Below are 22,295 nucleotides of genomic sequence, written 5' to 3'. Positions count from 1 at the left end.
TCCTTACAGTGGGAGCTTCCCTGATCTCTGAAACTGGTACCAATTTCTGAGAAACTGCAGCAAAAGAAGTTTTCGGTTAACCCAAGAAATGCTTCAGGTTGCAAAGGGAGAAACAAAAATGCCAGTATAAAAAAGGAATGGCTTGCACAGTTCACTAGTAGGGCTGGTGATGGAAGAGGGGGGGAAAACACGGGCAGTCCAACAAGTGTGCTGATTTCGACCACAATGCAGATGCTGCCTAGCTCAGGACATTGAGCGTTTTCCCAAGAAGAGACATGGGAGAAGAGACAGCCAGTCTTGTTCCCTGCTCCCAGTGGATTTGTGGCTTCTTTTATATATTATATGCACAGGGGACAGAGGTACCAAGTTGTCACTGTCCTTGATCTGCACAGGACATCTTGGCCAGGACTGCCCAGCTGGTCCAGTATTTTGCCAGAGAATATTTACTGGCACCTTTTGTGAAGGCATTTAGGTACTGTGAGAGACAGCATTTGGACAAAGCCAGCATCTACTGCAGGGGTGTTTAGCTGCCCTTGCGTTGCCAGGCTGCAGCCAGCCCCTCACAGCACTAAGCCAGAGAGCTAAGGGAAGAGGAGCATCCAACGCAGCTCCGCTGGGACCATGTTTCTTGGTAAGTGGTGTTGAGCTTTGGACTAGCCAGCAGCCTGGCTGGCACCAGTCTGGCCTGGGAGCCAGGTCTGAACTGCTTGAGAGCAGCGCACTGGCCAGACTGAGCTGCAAATACCGCCTGTGGGGTTCAAAGCACATGTGGGATGGTACCAGTGCCTGCAGGCAGGCTCAGCCCGGGAGCATGGCTCTTGTCATGAGCGCAAGGTCTGTCCTGCAGCTGGACCTGCGCATGCAGTGCTGTTCAGCCGCCCCAAGGAGCAGTGACCAGTTTGGCAGCTTGCTGTTGGTCTTGCAGAAATGAGCCTCAGAGCTCTGAGGGCAGCTGAGGGATCTGACTGCCAGGGGGTAAATGAGCTCATTAAAGAGAGCTGTTAATTATCTTAATCCGCTCAAGAGGGCGGAAGAGGAGGAGGCATGGGAGGTGCTCACTACCTGCACAGGGGCTGGCAGTGCCGTCACCTCCAGCACCGAAATTCTCTGCCTTGGGTAAAGCCCTGATGCCGCTTGGGAAGCCTCGGCAGCACCACAGGTTCCTATAGAGCTGGCACCGCTGTCCCACTAGGTGAGGTCTTGGCTGGTCTATACAGTGGTGTGTCGGGCTTTGCTTCCCAGCATTTGCTTTTTCCCCTTACAGCCTCAGGGAACACCCACTGTTTGTTTTTATTAGTCATCGAGGCACCTCCATCTTCTTCTGCCCTCTCTGTGTGCTTGCTTTGCTTTCAGCAACTTGTGGGAAAGGTGGCACCTTCCTGTCACTATGGGTGTGTTTTACCTTGTACCTTTGGTTGCCTCATCCCGTTGTTCAGTCTGCCTATTCACTTTTATGGGGGAATAGCTCAGGGCACGGTTTACCGCATCCTCTTCTGCAGCACCCTTGGCTATACTGAGAGATCACTCTCTCCAGGACTGCTGTGCTGCTGCAGATGTCTTCTGTCCCAGTGGCAGTGCAACACTCGCCTGCCTTTCTGATGGGGAAAGCTGGCAGCAGTAGGTGTCACAGCTGGAGAAGGAGGATCCTGGCATTGTCAGTACTGCACTGGAGAATGCTTTGCTGGGTGAGACCCAGTGGTGCTCCCTGTCTTCGTGAGCTGTGGGATGTGGAGGGGCAGGAGACAGTGGGTGAGCTGTGCTCTGCCCTGTTGTGGGTGGGTGATGAGCAGAGCAGGGGGAGGATTTACTGTCCCAGCCCTACAAAGTGATGTTGCAGGTGAGGTCCTGGGAGCTCACACCCGCTGCCTCTGCAGCTCATCACTAATGCACGGACACAGGCATTCCCCTGCTGCTAAAGCTGAATATTGCTGCTCCTGCCTCCGTCTCTGGAGCGGCTTTCCCTCCAAAAGCTGTCTGTGCCTGCCTGACAAAAATGCCTCCTTTGTTGCTGTGGGTGGCACACCATGTGGCTCACCTCTTCTGTCACCTCTGCTATATTTCATTCCTTGGGGCTTTCTTCAACAGCAGCAGCACAACCCCTCAAACGTATTCTAGCTCTGGAGCTGCTCTGAAGGGTGGTTGTCCCTGGTTGTACATGAAAGCTGCTCCCTGGACAGTCTGAGGGTTTAGCAGCCTTATTCAGGGGCCTTAGGGGTTTGGTGCTTCCATGTGGCCCCATGCACCTCTCTGGAGCTTTTGCTGATTGGAGGCTGCCAGCAACCTGCGCAAGCAGGGACCATGGTGGCCTGGAAAGAGGGGCCTCCCCAGTGTACACACCGGTGCCAGATGAGCTTCTCTAGCTGATGTGGACGAAGTTCTCATCTAGCATAAACCAGTAATTTAATTGTTGTCAGCTAAACTACCAGCAGCCAAGCTTGGCTTGCAACTGAGTGCATTGCGTATACATCTCTTGGAAGGAGCACATCACTGCTGTGAGTGACCAAAAAGCCCCCATCCTCTTCAGTAAACCAACTCCCATACAGTGATTTCGGGCAGGTGACAGACCCTACCCCGACCATCCCTGTTGCACTCTGGGGTATGGCTGCTGTAGTTGGGGGATGAGAGGCTCTGCCAGACCTCCTTTCTCCAACCGCGCCGGCAAAACGTGCGGTTTGCCGAAGACGCTTGTTTGGTTTTAATTTTGAGTGAATGCACGATTTGTGAGGGGAAGCTGATGCTTTCGCACGTCTTTGTTAGCACAGATGTGGGGGAAGCCTATATGCGCTGGACCTGCTCCGGCTCTCAGGGACGATGACGTGGAAGGCTGGGCTGGGAGTCAGCGGGCACGGTGGTGCGGGGCTGTCTCAAAACTACAAATAACCTTCTCACGCAATGCTGAGGTGCTGCAGCAGCGCGCTTGGCCATCAGTGAGAACTTGCTACAGTCACTGGTTCTGATTTAGGGGAGAAATGTTTCACTTCATTTGCTCAACAAGACCTTGTTAGATGAAAGGTGCTTTGCTGTGTGTTGTAGGAAACGCCAAGAAGTGCAAACCAGATGTTGAAGCTGATAAGGGAATCCTGCAGAAATGGCAGAAAACACCACAACCTTCCCACCGCTGCTCTCAGACCTGTGAGACAGTAGTGTGGCAGTGGGAGGTCCTTGCTGTCTTCTCAGCAGTGCTCAGATGAGGAAGGCAGCAGCTTGGCGGCGTTCCTCCGGCCGCTTGCACACAGGCTAGCTCACTCTTCCTCTAGGGCCAGCTTGTGACCGCACACATACCTCCAGGATGGGATGTGTGGTGCTTGTGAGGGAATGGAAAATGACCTCAGTGCCACTCTGTTTCCAGAGCAGCGTGGGAAGCCCTTGCTTCCCCTCTGTTCCCCCTGTGCTTTTCAACCACATGACCCATGGTATATGGTGTAAATGGTTTGTGGAGCTCAGCGGTGCTTTCATATTGATCTGTTCTTTCCAGAGCTGCCTGCAGGTTGTTCAGTCTCTCTGTGGACAGCAACCAGTTGTTAACCAGAGGAGATGTCAGCCCCGCTTCTGTTGATGAAAGACTGCCGAATCACAGCTTGTGTTCTTCCTTCAGTTATCAGATTTTAATTAGGCACCTACCACCCCTTCCCATTGGCTAAGGACATCAGGCACACACTATGTGTGCCTTGTGGCTCCCACTGCTAGTGCTGTGCTCAGTTCATGCACCCACCAAATGACTTTGAGTACTGCGTATCAGTTGTTCCTGTCTGCATGTCCTTGGCACGCAATGCATTTTCCAGGGCTGCAAGAAGTCAGACCATAGATATCTTCTGCTTAATCAAGGCTCAGTCATCTGGTTTTCCCATGCTGCTGCTCTGGTGAGCACAGATGTGGCTGAGCAGTTATCTCCTGGCACTTTGCTATCACCTTCAACACTGGTACATCACAGCAAGCGCAGCCGGTCTCACTCTCTCCTGGCTTGCAGGGTTTACCTACGCTTTCAGTTGCAGCCTTGAACATTGCAGCTCTGTGTGGCTTGGCCTGAGCTATCTGCAGCTTCCAGGGTGAGACGCTCTGATAGCAAGCAAAAACCTGGGACACAAAGCCCTGATCAAGATGCTGGGGTGAGCAGCCTATGGGGGCTGAGCTCAAGGTGACACAAGCTTTTCCTGTCTATTTCTGCTTTCTGACCAGGCAAGATTATGAGTTTCCCTTGCAATAGCTGAAGTTCATGACCCAATTCAATACCCTACAGCAATGTGCAAGTTTTGGAAGCCCTCAATTCACAGTGTCATTAAGGAGAGATATCTTTGTGGCTTTTCTACATGGCCTGCACATGACTGGTTGGTGAAAGGTTGGTTTGGGCTTTTTTCTAAGGAAAGATCCTGTCTATTCACTTGAAAGCTTTTCAGTGATTTATCAGTTTGACTAAAATTTGTCACACAATTTGCTGAGGACCAAATACTGTCTTATAGAAATGCTTCAGAATCCTTAAGTGGGATATAAAGTATTTCTTAACTCTTTATTTATTGATTTCTTTGGTTGAACGTAAGCCTATGAGCATCCTCCAGAACAGCTTACATGACTGAAACTCAGTAAGCTGCAGGCTTGCTTTTGGTTGCAAGAACCTAATATGCCATTTGCTGTAATAGAGAAACATGAAGCCTAACCAAGACAGTATTCTTCTTTCTGAAGAGCTGACCTGAGGGATGAGCTAAAGGCTGCTACATGAACAGCCCCATCCGCAGACCTGTGAAGCAAGAGTCTTGGCCAAAGCATCACTGGTGTTCTGATGTTGTGTATAGAGACAGTTTGTTAGACAAGTCCTCGAGAGAGTGAGTATTGAGTTCTAAACATAAATACAGGGAACAGATGGCACCAGTTTGAAAAGTTAAGTGGTTTTTAACTAGTCCAGTAACTAAAGTTCTCATATACCTACAACAATATTACAGTTTTATCTTTGCAAAGATCAAAAGGAAACTTTGAAGCATTTTCCAGGCACTCACAGCCATGCGTTTTAATAGATGACAGACCAAATGTGCCCTTACAGTAATGGGGCTGACCTGCTGATTTCAAATTCCCCCATGTATTCCTGCAGTGAATAAAGCCTAATGGCTGCTCTGGGTTTTTTGGTAGTGTTTTTTTGTTTTGTTTCGGGTTTTACTGCTACTACTGTGGACCCAGCATTGCCTCAAACATCCTGTAGATATTAAGAGAAGTCTGCAAGTCTGAGGACCAACAGAGATCCTGGTAAGGAAGGGTTTTATGAGAGAAGAAATAGGAAGCCTCTGGAGCTGCCCAGGGCTCCTCAAGGGGCTCAGTATGTCAGCATCCACCCCTGTTTAGATCAATTTGCTTGCCTGTGGGTGCCTGTTTTAACTTCCAGAAAAAGGGAGAAGACAGACTGTGGCATGCCTGATTTAGATTGGTTCAGGCTGGCCCTGCCCTGTGACTTGTTGGGCAGGCTATAGGTATGATGTCTAGCATGACTGAACCCATGGGAACTGCAGGGCAGTGTAGCAGCAGGCGGGAATGCTGTGTGCTTGCAACACGGAAAACCGACCTCCGGTTGTACAGTTTATTCTGAGGGTAGAAGAGGCTGTTTCTCCCAAGCTGGAATAAACCTTTTAGTGTCCAGATTTCTTTAGAGTTACAGGTGAGCTAAAGCTTGCTCTTTATGCGAGACGCTGACTTCTATTAGTTTGCCTGCGGGACAGCAGCTGCTGCTTTCCACAAACACTGAGCTCTGTTGGAAAGCCTCTCTCCTGCGCCTCTGCTCTGCTCTGCTAGCCAAACCCAGTGCTATCAGAGGGGAATGCCACTGCATGTGCTTTGACTCTTAACTCCTTTTACCATACTGAAACTTGGCTTCCCAGGCCACAGGCTTCCGTTTTGTTTGTTACGTGCATGTTCGTTTGTTTTTAAGGAGCTTAAGCTTTTACTTAGCTTGACTTAAAAGCGTATTTTTGCAGTGGATATTTAGGGCACAGTTAAGAAACCTACAGATCTGGTAACAGTACCCTTCCTCTGGATTCCCTGTCAAAATGGCCTCAAGTCAAGTTTCCAGAAAGCCTATGCAAGAAGCTGCATGTCAATGCCGCCTACAGAATTTGTGCAAAGAAATCTATGGCAGGGATTTTTTTTCCTCAAATTCAATCTTATCAGTTAGACTTTAATGCTTCTCCTATAATGAAGAGAGAAGGAAAGAGGGTCAGCTTTCCTTTGGTAGGTAGATCATCAGCAAGCTATGTTTAGAGACATTCGTAATGTGCTTTAAGAATCAGACACTGCAGTCTTACCTCAGTGACAACTGAGAGACTGGGGCAAAGTCTGGGATCCTGCTGCCCCTTTAGACATGTAAGTGTTCAGCATTTAGTTCTTGGGTGTCCCATATTCATGTCCAGAAGAGGAGAAAGTAGCACTTCCTTTTCTTCTGTACATCACTTGTAGGAGCATTTACAGAAGTTTAGGGAGCCCTTGGGTTCCAAAAAATCCCCTCTGCCATTGGACAGAGCAGTCACGGGATATCTGCCCTCAATGTCTGTGTTTATCCTGCTTACTGTAAAGGATCAGTTGTGACAGTTGTTCTCAGTGACTCCCCCTGCCACAGCCTCTTGGACAGAAGATCACAGCTTTCAGGGCCAGGCAAAGCCAGTGCCTCCGCATGCAGGAACAGTCTTGTCCTGCTGCCTGCCAAATGTGCAGGCCAGATTAAATGTATGTGCTTGCAGCGACCCAGTGGGGATGCAGAGCTGGGGCGGGCATCTCATTATCTCTGGTCTGCCCCATCTCCTGGCTTTTCACCCTGGAGGAGGGGGAGCAGAGCAAGGAGGAGTGGGTGCAAGCAGACAGCTCTGCAGCACCTCAGTGCCTTCACTATTTAATTCCCTCTTTAAAATGCAGTAGGGGTCCATCTAATGAGAGAGCAAACACACGATTAGAGGCACAGCTGTATCTGCAAAGTTCTCTTTGTGCCAGAAGTTATAGGAAAAGGGTTGGAGGGGCAGGAAACCTGCTGGCTGAACTGCGGAGTGGGAAACGGGAACTTCTAAGGACAGAACAGGACAGAGAAGCCTCAGAGGCACAGTGATGATCCTCTCATCATCCCGTGCTTCCGGAATGGCTGAGGAGAGGCCCTTGCTCAGCCTGCAGCTTCCAAATGCTTGTGCAGCCAGGCGTGGCAGTGGTTGCACAAGGTAGGCAGTGCTGAGGCCCCCCATCCCGGCTGCCTCTTGTATCAGAGGTATCCATCACTCCCGGGAGCTCCCCAGGGAGGTTTTACTCCTCTTGGGATGGCAAGATCTGGCCAAAGTAAGGCTGATTGCTGGGACGACAAAGGACATCTATTAGTAATCGCCCGTTTCTCTATTTATTCTCGGGTATTTCCTGGTTTCCGTGTTGTGTGATGTTTACCGAGGACAGACAGCCAAAGTAAACCACCCGAATGAAAAATTGCAGATTTAAAAACCAGCTGCAGAGCAATGCTGGTCCCCTGCCTGCCAGTGCTTTAGTCATTCCAGATTAGGTGCTCGCTTGCCGTTCTTCTGCTGATAGGCTTATAAGCAATCACCCTGAGACAAACCTGCCTCCGTACACAGCCACAGGCAGAAAGCTTAGACAGGTCTGGAAAGACTCTCTAGAAAGAGGAGGGATTAATGTGCTTGCTTGTTAACTTTGGCAGCGTGTGTAGTCATTGTGCCAGCAGAGCTAGGGAAAGCAAACGGGGAGGGATTGTTTTATGATCGGTGGCATTCCTGGTGCATGGGAGGGTTTCTTTTAGGGACGGACTTCCTAGCAGGAGTAAGAGGCAGAGTGGAGTACAAAGCAGTTCCTTCATGGCCAGGATGCTGTTTTGGCAGGAGGAGCCAAAATGAATGGAAACTTTCCCTTCTCCCTTAAGCCAGTTGCAGACCTGTTTTACCCAGAATGAGTCAGTGGTATCAATGTTGTCCCGTAACTTGGTGACAAGTTACAAGCTCACAGGGGTTTTTTGTCCAGCAAACCAGCTTGCCAGCTCCTTTCTGAGTTCCCTGTGGAAAGGAAGGGGCCACCCAGGCTGGAGATGGGATTTCTTCACCTGCAGAAAGAGGGAACAAGTCAAACTCATTCATAAGCTGTGTTTCACCATGACAAGTGTGAGGATTACTTATTTTACAGAAAAACTTAGGCCTCTGAACAGCAGGGGAGAAAAGTTCAGCCAGCATTCACCTTCTCTGACCCTTCTCCCATTACTCACTGCATTTCTGTTAGTGACCCTTGACAGATACTATTCAACGGGAAGATTTCGCAGTCATAGAGGGCACTATCAGATGGAAAAACGAGGGGACGCCAGAGAGGTGACCAAGAGAGAGTTGTGCCTCTCAGTATGCTTTGCTTGGCCTTTCGCTCCCAGATATGAGCTGGGAAAAAAGAGTTCAAGGAACCAACCCCAGAGGAAAAAAGTACTCTGAAGGACTGATTTTAAAGGAAATTTGTTGAAACTATTGATCATGGAACATACAGGGAATTAATTTAAAATGATGTCATAAAAATAGCACATGAAAGAAGTGCAAATGTAACATAATTTCTATAAATAGAAAAGAATCCTTATGCTGACACTTGTGTAAGTTATAAGCTGAAAACAAACCAGCTGGCTAGCCTACTGGGTAAGTGGTGTTAAACACTGGATGCTAAGACCCAGAGAAACAAAGATCTTCTTTTGCCTTCAAGTGCAAACCTCATGGTGAGTTCAATGTTGGAGGAATATCGCCTGAATTGATACAAGGTAAGAGAATGCATCTAATTTGATGTTTTTTTCCCACAGTAGAGCAGATGTAAGGTGGACAAATTTTGTTATCCTATCGTTATTTCTGAACCAACTTATTCTTCTCCTGTTGAGATGGAAGTTGGTTGGTTTTAATTTTTTGCCTATGCTATTTCCTTTGGTTCCTCTTTCTTTGATAATTCTTCTGTCCAAAAGCTGCAAACTGTGAAGCAAATGCATCCTACACTCATTAGAGTTCTACAAAAGTCTTTCTAACATTACTACAAGCCCCTGGTGTGATCTTTGTACAAGTTCCCTACTTGCTTTCATGTGAAGAGAGGGTTGTTTTTTTTTGTTTTCTCTTACCCTGTGCTTGTACCTTGTTCTTGTTGCACCAGTTTTGGTCTCTGCTGGAGTTCCTAAGTCCTGCTGAAAGGCCTGCAGTGCCCATAGTTTCTCTGGAGTGTCACTACTGGAGTAATGGGACATTGTTAAGAAAGGATGATTCCCTCTCAAGTCCATGCCATAGCTACCCAGCCTATGCTTCCTTTAATTCAGACACTGTGACCTGGCCAAAACCACTGGGGTGAAACAAAACCTGAAGAAAGAAAAGCAATGCAAAAATTTTCCCATTAAAGCCATTGCCTAAAAGCAACACTCTGGGAGAGTGTGGTCAGCTGTGGTGAGGATTCCCTGGCTACATTTGCATTGCCAATGCACAGCCATGCTCTGCATGGCATGTCATAGAATCATAGAATAGTTAGGGTTGGAAAGGACCTTAAGATCATCAAGTTCCAACCCCCCTGCCATGGGCAGGGACACCTCACACTAAACCATGTCACCCAAGGCCTCGTCCAACCTGGTCTTGAACACTGCCAGGGATGGAGCATTCACAGCCTCCCTGGGCAACCCATTCCAGTGCCTCACCACCCTTACAGGAAAGAATTTCCTCCTTATATCCAATCTAAACTTCCCCTGTTTAAGTTTTAACCCATTACCCCTTGTCCTATCACTACAGTCCCTACTGAAGAGTCTCTCTCCAGCATCCCTATAGCAGCCTTCCAGTATCTGAAGGGGGCCTATGAGGTCTCCACGCAGCCTTCTCTTCTCCAGGCTGAGCAGCCCCAACTTTCTCAGCCTGTCTTCATACAGGAGGTGCTCCAGTCCCCTGGTCATCCTCGTGGCCCTTCTCTGGACTTGTTCCAACAGTTCCATGTCCTTTTTATGTTGAGGACACCAGAACTGCACACAATACTCCAGGTGAGGTCTCACGAGAGCAGAGTAGAGGGGCAGGATCACCTCCTTCAACCTGCTGGTCACGCTCCTTTTGATGCAGCCCAGGATACGGTTGGCTTTCTGGGCTGCAAGCGCACACTGCAGCTGGCTCATGTTCATTTTCTCATCAACCAACACCCCCAAATCCTTCTCCGCAGGGCTGCTCTGAATCTCTTCTCTGCCCAACCTGCAGCTGTGCCTGGGATTGCTCCGACCCAGGTGTAGGACCTTGCACTTGTCATGGTTAAACTTCATGAGGTTGGCATCAGCCCACCTCACAAGCGTGTCAAGGTCCCTCTGGATGGCATTCCTTCCCTCCAGCGTATCAACTGAACCACACAGCTTTGTTTGGATGTTTGAATGCTGTGGAAGATTGTTTGGATTGTGTTCATCAGGGGGCAGTATTGGGACTGATCCTGTTTAACATCTTTGCCAGCGACATGGACAGTGGGATCGAGTTTGCCCTCAGCAACTTTGCCAGCAACACCAAGCTTTGTGGTGTGGTTGACACACTGGAGGGAAGGAATGCAGTTCCTGGGACCTTGACATGTTTTAGAGGAGGGCCAGTGGCAACCTCATGAAGTTCAACAAAGCTAAGTGCAAGGTCCTGCACGTGGGTCAGGGCAATCCCAAGCACAGTTACAGGCTGTGCAGAGACTGGATTTAGAGCAACCCTGAGGAGAAAGACTTGGGGGTGTTGATTGATGAGAAACTTAACATGATCCGGCTTCAGTGTGCGCTGCCAGCCCAGAAAGCCAGCCGTATCCTGGGCTGCATCAAAAGGAGCGTGACCAGCAGGTCGAAGGAGGTGATCCTGCTCCTCTATTCTGTTCTCATGAGACCTCACTTGGAGTACTACATCCAGCTCTGGGAGCCCTAGCATCTGAAGGACCGGGGCCTGTTGGAGTGAGTCCAGAGTTGATCTGAGGGCTGGAGCATCTCTCCTATGAAGACAGGCTGAGAGAGTTGGGCTTGTTCAGTCTGGAGAAGAGAAGGCTGCGTGGAGACCTTAGAGCAGCTTCCAGTGACTAAAGGAAGCTTACAAGAAATCTGGAGAGGGGCTTTTTAGAAGGGCATGGAGTGACAGGACAAGGGGGAATGGCTTTAAACTGACAGAGGGGAGATTTAGATTAGATACTGTGAAGAAATCCTTCACTGTGAGGGTGGTGAGGCACTGGCACAGGTTGTTCAGAGAACCTGTGGCTGCCCCATCCCTGCCAGTGTTCAAGGCCAGACTGGACGGGGCTTTGGGCAACCTGGTCTAATGGAAGGTGTCCCTGCCTGTGACAGGGGCTTGGAACTGGATGAGCTTTAAGGTAGCTTCTAACCCAAACCAGTCTGTGCTTCTATGATATGTTAGAGAGGAATTAAGTTCAAAGTTTGTAAATGTGGATATTTCACAGCAGTAGAAAGCACCTTGTTTTGGTGTTTGACCCCTAATAGGGGGTATTTCTTTCTATAGATATTGCAATAAGGACAAAAAGGCATCTTACAGCACAGGCACAAGAGTTACACAGTCTGTTCTGAATATATCATTCCTAAGCTGGTACTGCTACACTCAAGGAAACTTACAAAAGAGCAAGAAAAGCAATCTGAGGGTAATTTAGGAGGAATGATTAAAATAGCTGAGCGCGTACTTGAAAATCAGCTTGGGATGTCTGCTTTTAATCATGTTCCAGTCTGGAAAGACAGAGAATGGTCACATATTGGAAATATCTAATTATTTGAAGATGTTTTGGTGGCTCTGTCAGAGTCAATGCATGCTTTTCAAATACTGACATTGTTTTATGATCAGAATTTTAACTTTTAGTAAAAACGATTTTCTGCATGGGTGTTTACAGTTCTGCTGTATTCAAGCTCCTAAAAAGTTGATTTAAAAAATTATACAATTGTAAAGGAACACAAAAGAAATAATCCCTGTGAGAGACTCATGAAACATGTCATGAAAGTGCAAAAAACTTAGGAATTAACTCATTAGATTTTTCCCTATTTTTTAAAAATATGGAGCTTTGATAGGTGGTAAATCAAGAGAAGTACCTGCACTGAAGGAAGAAGTTCTGAAGCCTTGAATAACTGAAAACAAAGATTTGGAATGGACTGGCTTTATGTTTCTGAAATGCACTGTCATGCCTGAAATATTTCATGTCATCAGAGACAGAAGGAGGCAGCAGCTGAATGCGAAGCCTGAACTACCTGTACCTAACGTATCCTGGCATTGTCTTTCTTGGAACAAACACAAAAATCTCGATATTTTATGGCATATGATAATGATCTGCTTCATTTCCTGCTCAGATTCTTGCCCAGCTCTTAAACACAATTACTTTTTTTTTGGTACAACAAGCAGTTAAATATGTATCTCTGCACCCCAGCACAGTGTTTTCCACCTCCATTCAGGAAACAAACTCTGTCTGAATCTGCAATGACTTGGTCCCATTCCCAGGAATGTTTCCCTTCCATTAAAAAAAACCCAACAAAAGACACCCTCTCAACAACAGCAAAACCAGAAAGAAAGCAAGTACTTTATCAGCACTAGTTAGACCTAGACATGAGACATGTGTCCACGCATTCCTCTCAGTGAGGCAAGACAAGGTTTGATGGACCTTTCCCGCACTGAAGCCCACTGACACAGTGTCCCTTTGCTCAGCCTCTTTTGAAGAAGCTTTTCGCCAGAGCTGAGCAAAGCTGTTTTTCCTCCTTCTGGGAAATTCCAGTGCTGGGATGTTAAACCCTAACTTCCTCACAACAGCCTGCCAGTGATGGCTTGCACCCGGTGGGCTGTAACAGGGTATTTTCTCTCCTGGTGAGCAGAAATGAAGCAGAAGCTGTCCAACAGTGAGAGTAAGAGATCCCATTCCTCTCATTTCCTGACCCCCCTACAGTGCAGCCCACTTGAGGAACCCAACCCTGGGGTACCTACAGTGCCCCTGATAGCTGGGGATGTACTGGGGGGACAGCACCATCTCAGTGCAAGCAGGTTTGCTGCCTCCTGTGAGGCCAGAGCTGAGGGTGGTTGTGGCTCTATCTGGAAACCTACAAAATCCTTGTTTTGGAATAGGCATGGCACCTTGTTTTCTTAAAAACTGGAAAGATGTTTTATGTCTCCAAATGCTCTCTGTGCATGATCTCTGTCCTGTAGCTTGGGGTACAGCAAAGAAAACTGACTGACACAACAAGATGCAGTGCAAAGAAAAGAAGTCCTTCAAAATACTGAGTGGTACCCAGGTATGCTTCTCTGGCATCCACCTCCATGCAGTTCTGGGAGCAAGCAGTGAAGGCTGGGGGGACCCATTCTGTATGAGTTGTCTCAGTTCTCATTTTGGAGCAACAATTTTGAGCAGTGCTGGTAATGGGTTCTTGCGTGTTTGTCATAGTGGTCTTCAGAACAGGGTGCCAAAGCTTGCTACAGCATTTACTGTTTTGTAACTGTGTATTCATGGAAAATCCTAACATTGCTTCAGAAACATAAGAGTTTTCAACTTGCCTAAAGTGCCAAGTAAGAGAGGAACTGCATTGTCCAGCTTTGCCTTGCATGTAGATTGCTTTCTGTTGATGCAACTTCCTTGGGAGTCAAAACTTCATCAGGACTATTTTGCCAGAAATGAGGTCTTTTCTCTTGTTGAGTAATGCGGATGCAACTGGTCTAGAAAAACAAAACTTTCCGTATTATTAGAACAAGCTTTGGTGCCTTAGCCTGTGAATTTGCCTGCTCGCTTGCTCCTCTGTTAAGGCAGCAAATCAGCATCACGTTATTCCCACTGAATGCTTTCAGACAGGATATGATAAAAAAACACAACACAGCGCTGCTTCCTTGGCAGAGGCAGTCCCGAAGGCTCGCTGCTGAATGAGTAGCCGTTTACACAGCACTTCCATGCTCTGCCACAGCAGCAGGGTGAGGATAGCTCAGAAGAAAAATAAAGGGAATCTGCTCCTTTGCATATAAAATTTCAGTCTGAAGACGTAACCAGGATATTGAGCAGCTGACAGATAGGCCTGATACCAAACACGACAAAGTTAAAAATGTTTATATTTTGTTATAGAGCTCCTTTTTGTTGTAGTTGGAAGATGAATAGCCGAAGCCCTGCAAGTCAAATTGAAGCACAGGCACCAACAGTGCATGCCGAGGCTCTGCTTCCAGGACCGTGAAAGGATGCCAAGCCATTCTGCTTTTAATTACACGAGTATTACACCTCCTGCTCCAAAGACTGCAAGCACAGCTTTGATCACTTTTCCTCGCCATCCATTTCCTGGGGGGTTAGGAGAAGAGCGCCCCCGACTCAGTCCAGCTGGCACCGCTGTGGACAAGCCAACGCGCTGACACATCCTGGTTACCAGGGGTGAGTATCAGGAAGCAGTTTTGCACTGCTTGCAAATATTTGGAAGGCGTTTCTGCGCATAACACAGCCTGGCCAACGTGTTTGTAAGCTCCCTCCCCGTTCTACTGCTTCTGCCTCTTCTTCAAGGGTTCTGGGGCAGGGTGTCACCCGGGTTGTGCCCTCTCTGCACTGCTTGCTTGTCCTTTCTCAGCAGAAAAGCAAAAACCATTCTGAGTGTGGATGCTGACATACAGAAGGAAGGAAGGGAGTGGGCAGGGTGGAGGATCCTCTCATGTGGGAATGGGGAGGAGAAGTGCTTTAAAGAGTGTGATGTGCCCAGATGCAGCAGGAGATGGAAGAGTCAGTACCTCTAGCTGGCAGAGGGGAGAGGACTCAGGGCTCTAGCAGCTGGAGTCTGATCCCAAAGCTTCGTTCCTTGAGTAACACAACACAGATGCAGAAAGAAGAGGCAGTGGGGAATGTAGCAGTGAAATAATCCTTGTAACTCTGATGGCAGACTGGCTGAGGACCAGTGTTGCCACCTGATTTGTGGCTTTTGATAAACAAGTTCATCCCTGTGGGGTTCTATCCCACATAAGTGTATTTCTGTTTCTACATCTGGTTTGGTCAACACTCATCTCATACAGCCCTCCATCACTGGTCGCTGCCCTGTCTAGCAGCAGCAGCTTACCAGTGGAAGAGGGTTGTGGCAGGAGCCTGTCCCTCAGCCAGCACTCAGGGAGCTGGCACAGAGCTGTCAGAGCCAGGGATGCTGAGCAGGCTGTAGCTGGGGATCAGGGAAGAGCTGGCAGAGGGAATCAAATAAAGGGAGTCAAATAAACAGGAAACAAGAGACCTTAAAAAATGATGGCCAGAGTTCTGCCTCAGCCCTATCTATCTGTTGGCAAAGGCTTGTGCGTTGTCTCTGCTTGGAGCACCTGAAGTTACAAAAACACAGGCTTTTTGCAGCTCTGTGCCCCTCTAGGTGGGAAAAAGGAATGTACTGGCACAGGTGAAGGCACATGCCCTCTTTTTAAACAAAGGAGGAAGGATAACCATAGCTTAAACTTGAAGGTTGAGAGAAAGCACCCACAAGGTGCAACTTTGTTCAATGCTGAACATGTTTACTCTGGAGAAAGGGAAAAAGGATGATATTCTCACCTTAAAAGACAGCAGCTTTCTCCTACTTTAGACTCTGATTTCAAAAGAAGTCCAGGCTAACAGCTGATGCTCTGGGAGGCAGGTGTTTCTTCTGTGTGTGGGGCAGCTTGTGGATGGCATTTCCGGCCACCTTGAACATCCTCAAACCTTCTTGTCTCCGGATAACCTTATGAATCCTGACAAATTGACCTGGAACGAGAGAGAGATATGTTGCTTGTAGACTTTTTTCCCTACTGATGGAAACCAGCAGAAGACCCACCCAGGTTTCTTGGCTTTTGAAGCAGCTTACTGAAATGAACTGCTTGGTTTCTGAACTTCAGCATGGGAGTTTGGGTAGGGTTGCTCCAGTCTTCTCTTCCCGAGAGAAACCAGAAGCCCAGCCGAGTTTAGAAGAATGATGAGAGTGGGTTGAGTTTGGATGCTAGGAGAAAGTGGGTACTTATGAAGAAACAGCTGGCACCTACCTCAAATATCCACGAATGCATGGTTGCAAAGCTGCAACAGATAGAACATCATGCCCATTTCGCATTCAGGGAAGTATGTGGCCTCATATGTGGTCTTCTTCAAAAGTTTTCATAAATATATTTAACTGTATCAAGGATTTGCAGTTTCGATGACAAAAGCATATAGGAATGAGTCACATAAAACTCAGAATTAACATTTTTATACATTTTGAAAGCTGAAAGTCTTCCCTGTTTCAGACCAGGAACTGAGAGGTGCTATAGGGAAGAGGTAGCTTTGGGGAAATTGGTGTTAACCCTTCACTAAAAGACCATTTCCCTTCTCTGCTGTGTCCCACAGCTGCTCTGTCTCTATTTTAAAATGTTATGATTATCATCTATCCTCTGTAGCAGACAGAAAATACAAAGGTATTTCAGTTTTTCAAGTCCTTTTTTGTTTGGAACGTGTCAAGTTCTTAACCTAATGTGCAATGCTAATTTCAACTCAGTGGGACTGAAGGTTGCTATGAGATGTACTCAAGCTTCTGTGCACCCTTGAGAATTTAATGGGTTTACCTTTCAGAGCTGTTAGGAAGACTCCCTACACCTTTATGGTCATTTGACCAACCATGTGTTTCCATTCAGTCAGGCTAAAATATTATCAAACCTCCCCTCTCAGAATCGATTTGGATGCTTACAGGTGGATACTTTCCTTCAAACTGTCTTCTTTTTGAGGCAGAATATCATTCCCATTCTTACACATTTTCTATTCCTTGATAACATAGGTCTGCTTGTGTCCTAGAAAATGAAATGATGTTACATGTTTTTCTAGCACTGACTTTGACTGAACAATTTGACTCCAATTTTTTATCAAATTAATACATATATCAATTTATTTATTGATAACATTTTACGGAACCTACACAACAAAATAACTTTGCTGTTCTCAAATGGTCTGTTGCTCAGTATAGTTAATAACCTCCCAGTGCATACCAAACAATAAGTCTCAAAAGCAGAGATACAGGGAGGTGAATGCAGTTCTGCCTAGGAACTATTTCTGCACTTAATGCTGGAGGAAGTGATTGTGAAAGACCGACTTACGCAAAATGGTTGCATCAGCCTTTCCAGTGATGGGTGATGACCGACAAAAGGAGAGCGATCTGCCACTGAATTTCAGCTCGAGAAGAAGAGAGTGCAAACACAATCTATGCTTATTTTCATGTCAGCAGAAGTGGTAGAAGAAGTTGAAATGTGAGTTTGAAGGGCAGCGTCATGTATGCCGGACAGTGACAAGCTCTTCAGAAGCCATGGATTCCTTAGAAGAGCAATCATTGAACAAAAGTTGTGTAGACCGGTATGCTTCACAGGCTGAATAGTTAGAGGATATTGGGAAATAGTTAACATAAAGTTTTGTTTCAGAAGCACACTGAAATATTTTCTTACTCCAGGACTGTTATCACATCAGACCTGCCAAAGGGTTTACAGCTTTTGTTGTTCTCGCAGGTGCGAGGCGATCACTTGGATCCCAGAATACGTGATTCTCACACAAGGAAACTGAAACACAGCATGCAGTACACAAGGTAAGTATTTACTGGAGGGTTATTCAGGATTTGGGGGTATTGTTTGTCTGCAGTACTGGAACTGTTTAAGAGCAGCTTGTGAACTTTAATAAGTGACTTACTTTCTGGTGTAGCCAATGCAAAAATGATCTTTGGCACCCATGGCAGGAAACACAGACCTTCTGTAAATCAAAATCAGTATTTTTCTAATTACATTCACTGTTTATATGTTGACAGCAACATCCAATTCCCATCTATTACCAGCGTTGGTATTCAGAAAAGGGTGATAGACTTGTTTGGTTGCATATCAGCATGTTCTGCCTTTCCAGTAAAGAATATAAATTGCTTACACAGTGTCTAAAAGGGTGTGCCAGGAGCAAACACAACTTTGCTTTTTGAAAACCCTGAGGCTGGTGAGACTTTATGCAGAAGACCTCAAAATCTCTTCCGGGGAAGTCTGCAGTGTTGGAAGCCACAGCACACTTGGAGCAAGAAGGAAGAGCATGCTCCTGTCTGAGCTTCTCCCTAGCAGGTAGCCATACTATACGGGCAGGCTGATGCTACAAAAGCTATGAGCATTTAGAATCATAGTCACAGAATCATTTAGGCTGAAAAAGACCCTTAAGATTATCAAGTCCCACCATTAAGCTAACGCTGCCAAGTCCGCTGCTAGAGCATGTCCCTAAATGCCATGTCTACATGTCTTTTAAATACCTCCAGGGACAGCGATTCCACCACCTCCCTGGGCAGCCTGTTCCAATGCCTGACCACTCTTCTGGTGAATACAGTTTTTTCTTAATACCCAGTCTAAGCCTCCCCTGGTGCAACTTGAGGTCATTTCCTCTCATCCCATCACTTGCTGCTTAGGACATGAGACCAACATCCACCTCACTACAGCCTCCTTTCAGGTAGTTATAGAGAGCAGTAAAGTCTCCCCTGAGCCTCCTTTTCTCTAGACTAAAGAACCCCAGAACCTCAGTTCCTTCAGCCGCTCCTCACAGGTCTTTTGCCCCAGATGCTTCACCAGCTTCAATGCCGTTCTCTGGACCCACTCCAGCACCTCAACACCTCTCTTGTAGCAAGGGTCTTCACAAATGCCAAATACAGGCTGGCCACTCTATTTCTCATACAGGCCAGGATGCTATGGGCCTTCTTGGCCACCTGGGCACACTGCTGGCTCATGTTCAGCCAGCCATTGAACTATACTGCCCTGTCCTTTTCCACCAGGCAGATTTCTAGCCAATCTTCCCCAAGCCTATAGCGTTGCACGGGTTGTTGTGACCCAGGTACATGACCTGACACTGAGCCTTGTCAACCCATATGCAGTTTGCCATAGCTCATCGATCCAGCCTGTCCAGATCCCTCTGCAGAGCTTTCCTACACTCTCGCAGATCAACACTCCTGTCCAACTTAGTGTCTTCTGCAAGCTTACTGAAGGTGCACATGATTCCCTAGCCCAGATCTGGACTAGGGGACATTTAAACCCCTGTTAGAGTTGAAAGATACAGCCATAAGCCATAGCTTCATTCTTGAGGGGAAGCACAATGCAAGAGATGTAAGAGGTGAGAGACATAGCCAATGCACATATGAAAAGGCAGAACATTAATAATGGTCCTTGATGATTGCTGAGACATGATATGCCTGGAGTCCAAAGATGAGTAGCACACCATGTCTGCAGAGCTGAGTGGCTGAAGCAGGAGAGTCAGACAGATGTCAAGTTTTCAATTGTTTCAGTTCCTGTTCAAAAATAAAACCTGACACTACCTTGTCTCCTTTCTGTTTCCTACAGCGAAATGTTCAGACAAACAAAACACAAATCAAGAACTATACACACCTGGCAAGTGTGGGCCATGTACATGGTCTTAGCTGTAAATCTCTCCAGAGAGCAAGAGATGAAGCAGACTTGTCCTTCCTGTGATACTACTGAGATTTGCAACTGCTCTTCCATGGGCTTGGAATTCATTCCACCTGGGCTCACAGCCAAAACCACAGTGTTAAACCTGGCCCACAACAGGATAAAGCACATCCACTCCCAGGACCTGCGGCAGGCTGTGAACCTGAGAGCCCTGCTGCTGCAGGCCAACAAAATCAGCTCAATAGATGAGGATTCGTTCCGCTCCCTTGGGAAACTGGAGCTCTTGGACTTGTCAAATAACAGCTTGGCTCACTTGTCCCCTGCGTGGTTTGAGCGCCTCTTTTCACTCCAGCACCTCCACCTGCAAGGCAGCTCCTACAGAGACCTGGGGCAAAGCTCCCTGTTTTCTAAGCTGAGGAACCTGAGCTCTCTCCACCTGGGCAACCCATGGTTCTCCACAATAAGGCAAGGGAACTTTGAGGGCGTTGTGCTTCTTGACAAGCTGTGGATTGACGGGGGCAACCTCAGTCATTACGAGCCAGGAAGTTTGGAGCTGATTAGGAAGATAAATCACATGATCATAAACGTAAGAAATATTAGCATAGTCTCAGCAATTGTCAGGGACCTTCTGCACTCTGTCACTTGGTTAGAAGTGAGAGAAATTGACCTCAATGAACCTGCTGAAACACAACTATTGAGAGTCATGTCTCACTCCTTTGCAAGCAAAATTTCTTTCAAAGAGACCTTAATAACAGATGCCACTGTTCCTGAGTTTGTCAGCATTATAGCAGACATGCCAAAATTAGAGGAGGTTGAGTTTATAGACTGTAGACTCATGGGAACTGGACGATGGAAAATGCAAATTCATGTAAATCAGTCACAGACTATTAAAATTATAACAATAGATAAATTGTCTATAGAGCAATTCTATTTGTTTACAGACCTTCAGGATGTGGAAGGTCTACTAAGTCTTCTTACCAAAGTCACAGTTGAAAACACCAAGGTCTTTTTGGTACCATGCAGGGTTTCACAGCACCTTCGATCATTAGAGTATCTTGACCTTAGTTCGAATTTGCTTGGAGACCAGAGTTTGGAGCACTCAGCGTGTCAGGGTGGTTGGCCCTCACTGCAAATTCTAAATTTAAGTCAGAACTCATTGAGTGACTTAGGGATGACGGGTAAAAGTTTGTCTCATCTGAGACACCTAATTCTCCTAGACATTAGCCAAAATAATTTTGGTGATATTCCAGATGTGTGTGAATGGCCAAAGACCCTGAAATATTTAAACCTCTCCAGAACTCAAATTCCTAAGGTAACGACTTGCATTCCCCCAACGCTGGAAGTATTGGATGTTAGCGTGAACAACCTGAAGGAGTTTGGGCTGAAACTGCCATTTCTGAAAGAGCTGTACCTCACCAGAAACCAGCTGAAGACCTTGCCTGATGCAGCACCCATCCCTAACTTAGTGGCCATGTCGGTCAGAGGAAACAAGCTCAACAGTTTCTCCAAGGCAGAGCTCGAGTCCTTCGAGCACATGGAGCTGCTGGACGCCGGCGACAACAACTTCATCTGCTCCTGTGAGTTCCTCTCCTTCATCCACCAGCAGGCAGGACTAGCGCAGGTGCTGGTGGGGTGGCCGCAGAGCTACGTGTGTGACTCTCCCCTGGCAGTGAGAGGGGCTCAGGTTGGAGCCGTGCACCTCTCGCTGATGGAGTGCCACCAGTCCCTCATGGTGTCGTTGATCTGCACCCTGGTGTTCCTGGCCATCCTCTCCCTCGTGGCTGTCGGCTACAAGTACCACGCGGTCTGGTACCTGAGAATGACCTGGGCATGGCTGCGAGCCAAGCGGAAGCCCCGGCGAGCTCCCCCAAAGGACCTCTGCTATGATGCTTTTGTCTCCTACAGCGAGAATGACTCGGACTGGGTGGAAAACATCATGGTGCGGGAGCTGGAGCAGGCCTGTCCCCCCTTTCGGCTCTGCCTCCACAAGCGGGACTTTGTGCCCGGGAAGTGGATCGTGGACAACATCATTGACTCCATCGAGAAGAGCCACAAAACGCTCTTTGTGCTGTCCGAGCACTTTGTGCAGAGCGAGTGGTGCAAATATGAGCTGGACTTCTCGCACTTCCGCCTCTTTGATGAGAACAACGACGCAGCGATTCTCATCCTTCTGGAGCCCATCCAGAGTCAAGCGATTCCCAAGAGGTTCTGCAAGCTGCGGAAGATCATGAACACCAAGACCTACCTGGAGTGGCCTTCTGGTGAGGAGCAGCAGGAGATGTTTTGGGAAAATTTGAAAAGAGCCTTGAAGATGTAGGACAAGTGAAGAGCCCCTATTTCGGCATATTTCACATAATGTATATGTCAGGGTTTCTTCCTGGTAAGAAATTTTTCCTTCCTGTTTTCTTGTCTATGGAGAACTTGCTTTGTTGGATATAGAAATAATTATCATCTTTCTAAATGAGAAAGACCCACTTTCGGCTTTACAGTGATTTAGTACTCTGATCTGTCAAAATCCCTGCCAATGACTATTATATTTGGAAGCCCTGTTGGATTTCATATGCTTAAATGTATACAAATACATTTAGATGAATATAGGGTATTTCTGTACTTTTTCCTCCTGTTACCACATTCCTGACTAGTTCCTAACAATACTATTGTAATTTACAAATTAAAATAAAAGCCAAGTGTTTCCATACTCTCCATGTCTGTTCTTCTCCTCTGGTTTATTTTCAGTGCCATCATGCATAGCACAGCAATTAAAATTAAATTCTGAAAAAACCCTGAGGACTTACATCAAAATAAGCTCTCTCAAGCCCTACCATTGCTGTGCAACACTATAAAAGACAGTTTTGATTATGTAATTCCATTCACACGTCTGTTATTCTGGCTAGTTACACCAGCATCTGTACCGCCATGCACAGGTTGGGGTTTGCTCGGTACGAGGGAAGGAACCATCCTGGCACC

General features: G+C 47.1%; 1 protein-coding gene across 6 annotated transcripts; it reads left to right on the top strand.

The window, feature by feature from the left end:
- The first annotated feature begins 460 nt into the window (after positions 1–460).
- On the top strand, positions 461–22,033 carry LOC134173475 (toll-like receptor 2 type-2). 6 transcript variants are annotated; one of them, XM_062637480.1, is made up of 4 exons: positions 461–631; positions 14,056–14,334; positions 17,418–17,494; positions 19,263–22,033. In XM_062637480.1, exons 3-4 carry the CDS (start codon positions 17,481–17,483, stop codon positions 21,643–21,645), a joined length of 2,397 nt encoding a protein of 798 aa, XP_062493464.1. In that variant the 5' UTR covers positions 461–631; positions 14,056–14,334; positions 17,418–17,480; the 3' UTR covers positions 21,646–22,033. The 6 variants fall into 6 exon arrangements, with proteins under 6 accessions (XP_062493464.1, XP_062493463.1, XP_062493468.1 ...); XM_062637479.1 differs by lacking the exon at positions 461–631 and having other exon boundaries at positions 13,815–14,334; XM_062637484.1 differs by lacking the exons at positions 461–631; positions 14,056–14,334 and adding an exon at positions 16,457–17,268.
- The last annotated feature ends 262 nt before the right edge of the window (positions 22,034–22,295 follow it).

This window comes from Pezoporus occidentalis, unplaced genomic scaffold, assembly GCF_034315485.1.
Source record: "Pezoporus occidentalis ecotype Australia unplaced genomic scaffold, CSIRO_AGI_Poc_V1 ctg53, whole genome shotgun sequence".
NCBI lineage: Eukaryota > Metazoa > Chordata > Aves > Psittaciformes > Psittacidae > Pezoporus > Pezoporus occidentalis.
The sequence above is the reverse complement of the archived record's forward strand: the minus strand, read 5'-3'. Positions and strand labels throughout refer to the sequence as shown.

Excerpts from the sequence above, each read along its gene's own strand:
- LOC134173475 (XM_062637484.1), top strand. The coding sequence starts at position 17,191 with ATGCCGGACAGTGACAAGCTCTTCAGAAGCCATGGATTCCTTAGAAGA. Across the intron at positions 17,269-17,417 it reads AACAAAAGTTGTGTAGACCG|GTGCGAGGCGATCACTTGGA; the intron begins GTATGCTTCACA and ends TTGTTCTCGCAG. Across the intron at positions 17,495-19,262 it reads CACAGCATGCAGTACACAAG|CGAAATGTTCAGACAAACAA; the intron begins GTAAGTATTTAC and ends TGTTTCCTACAG.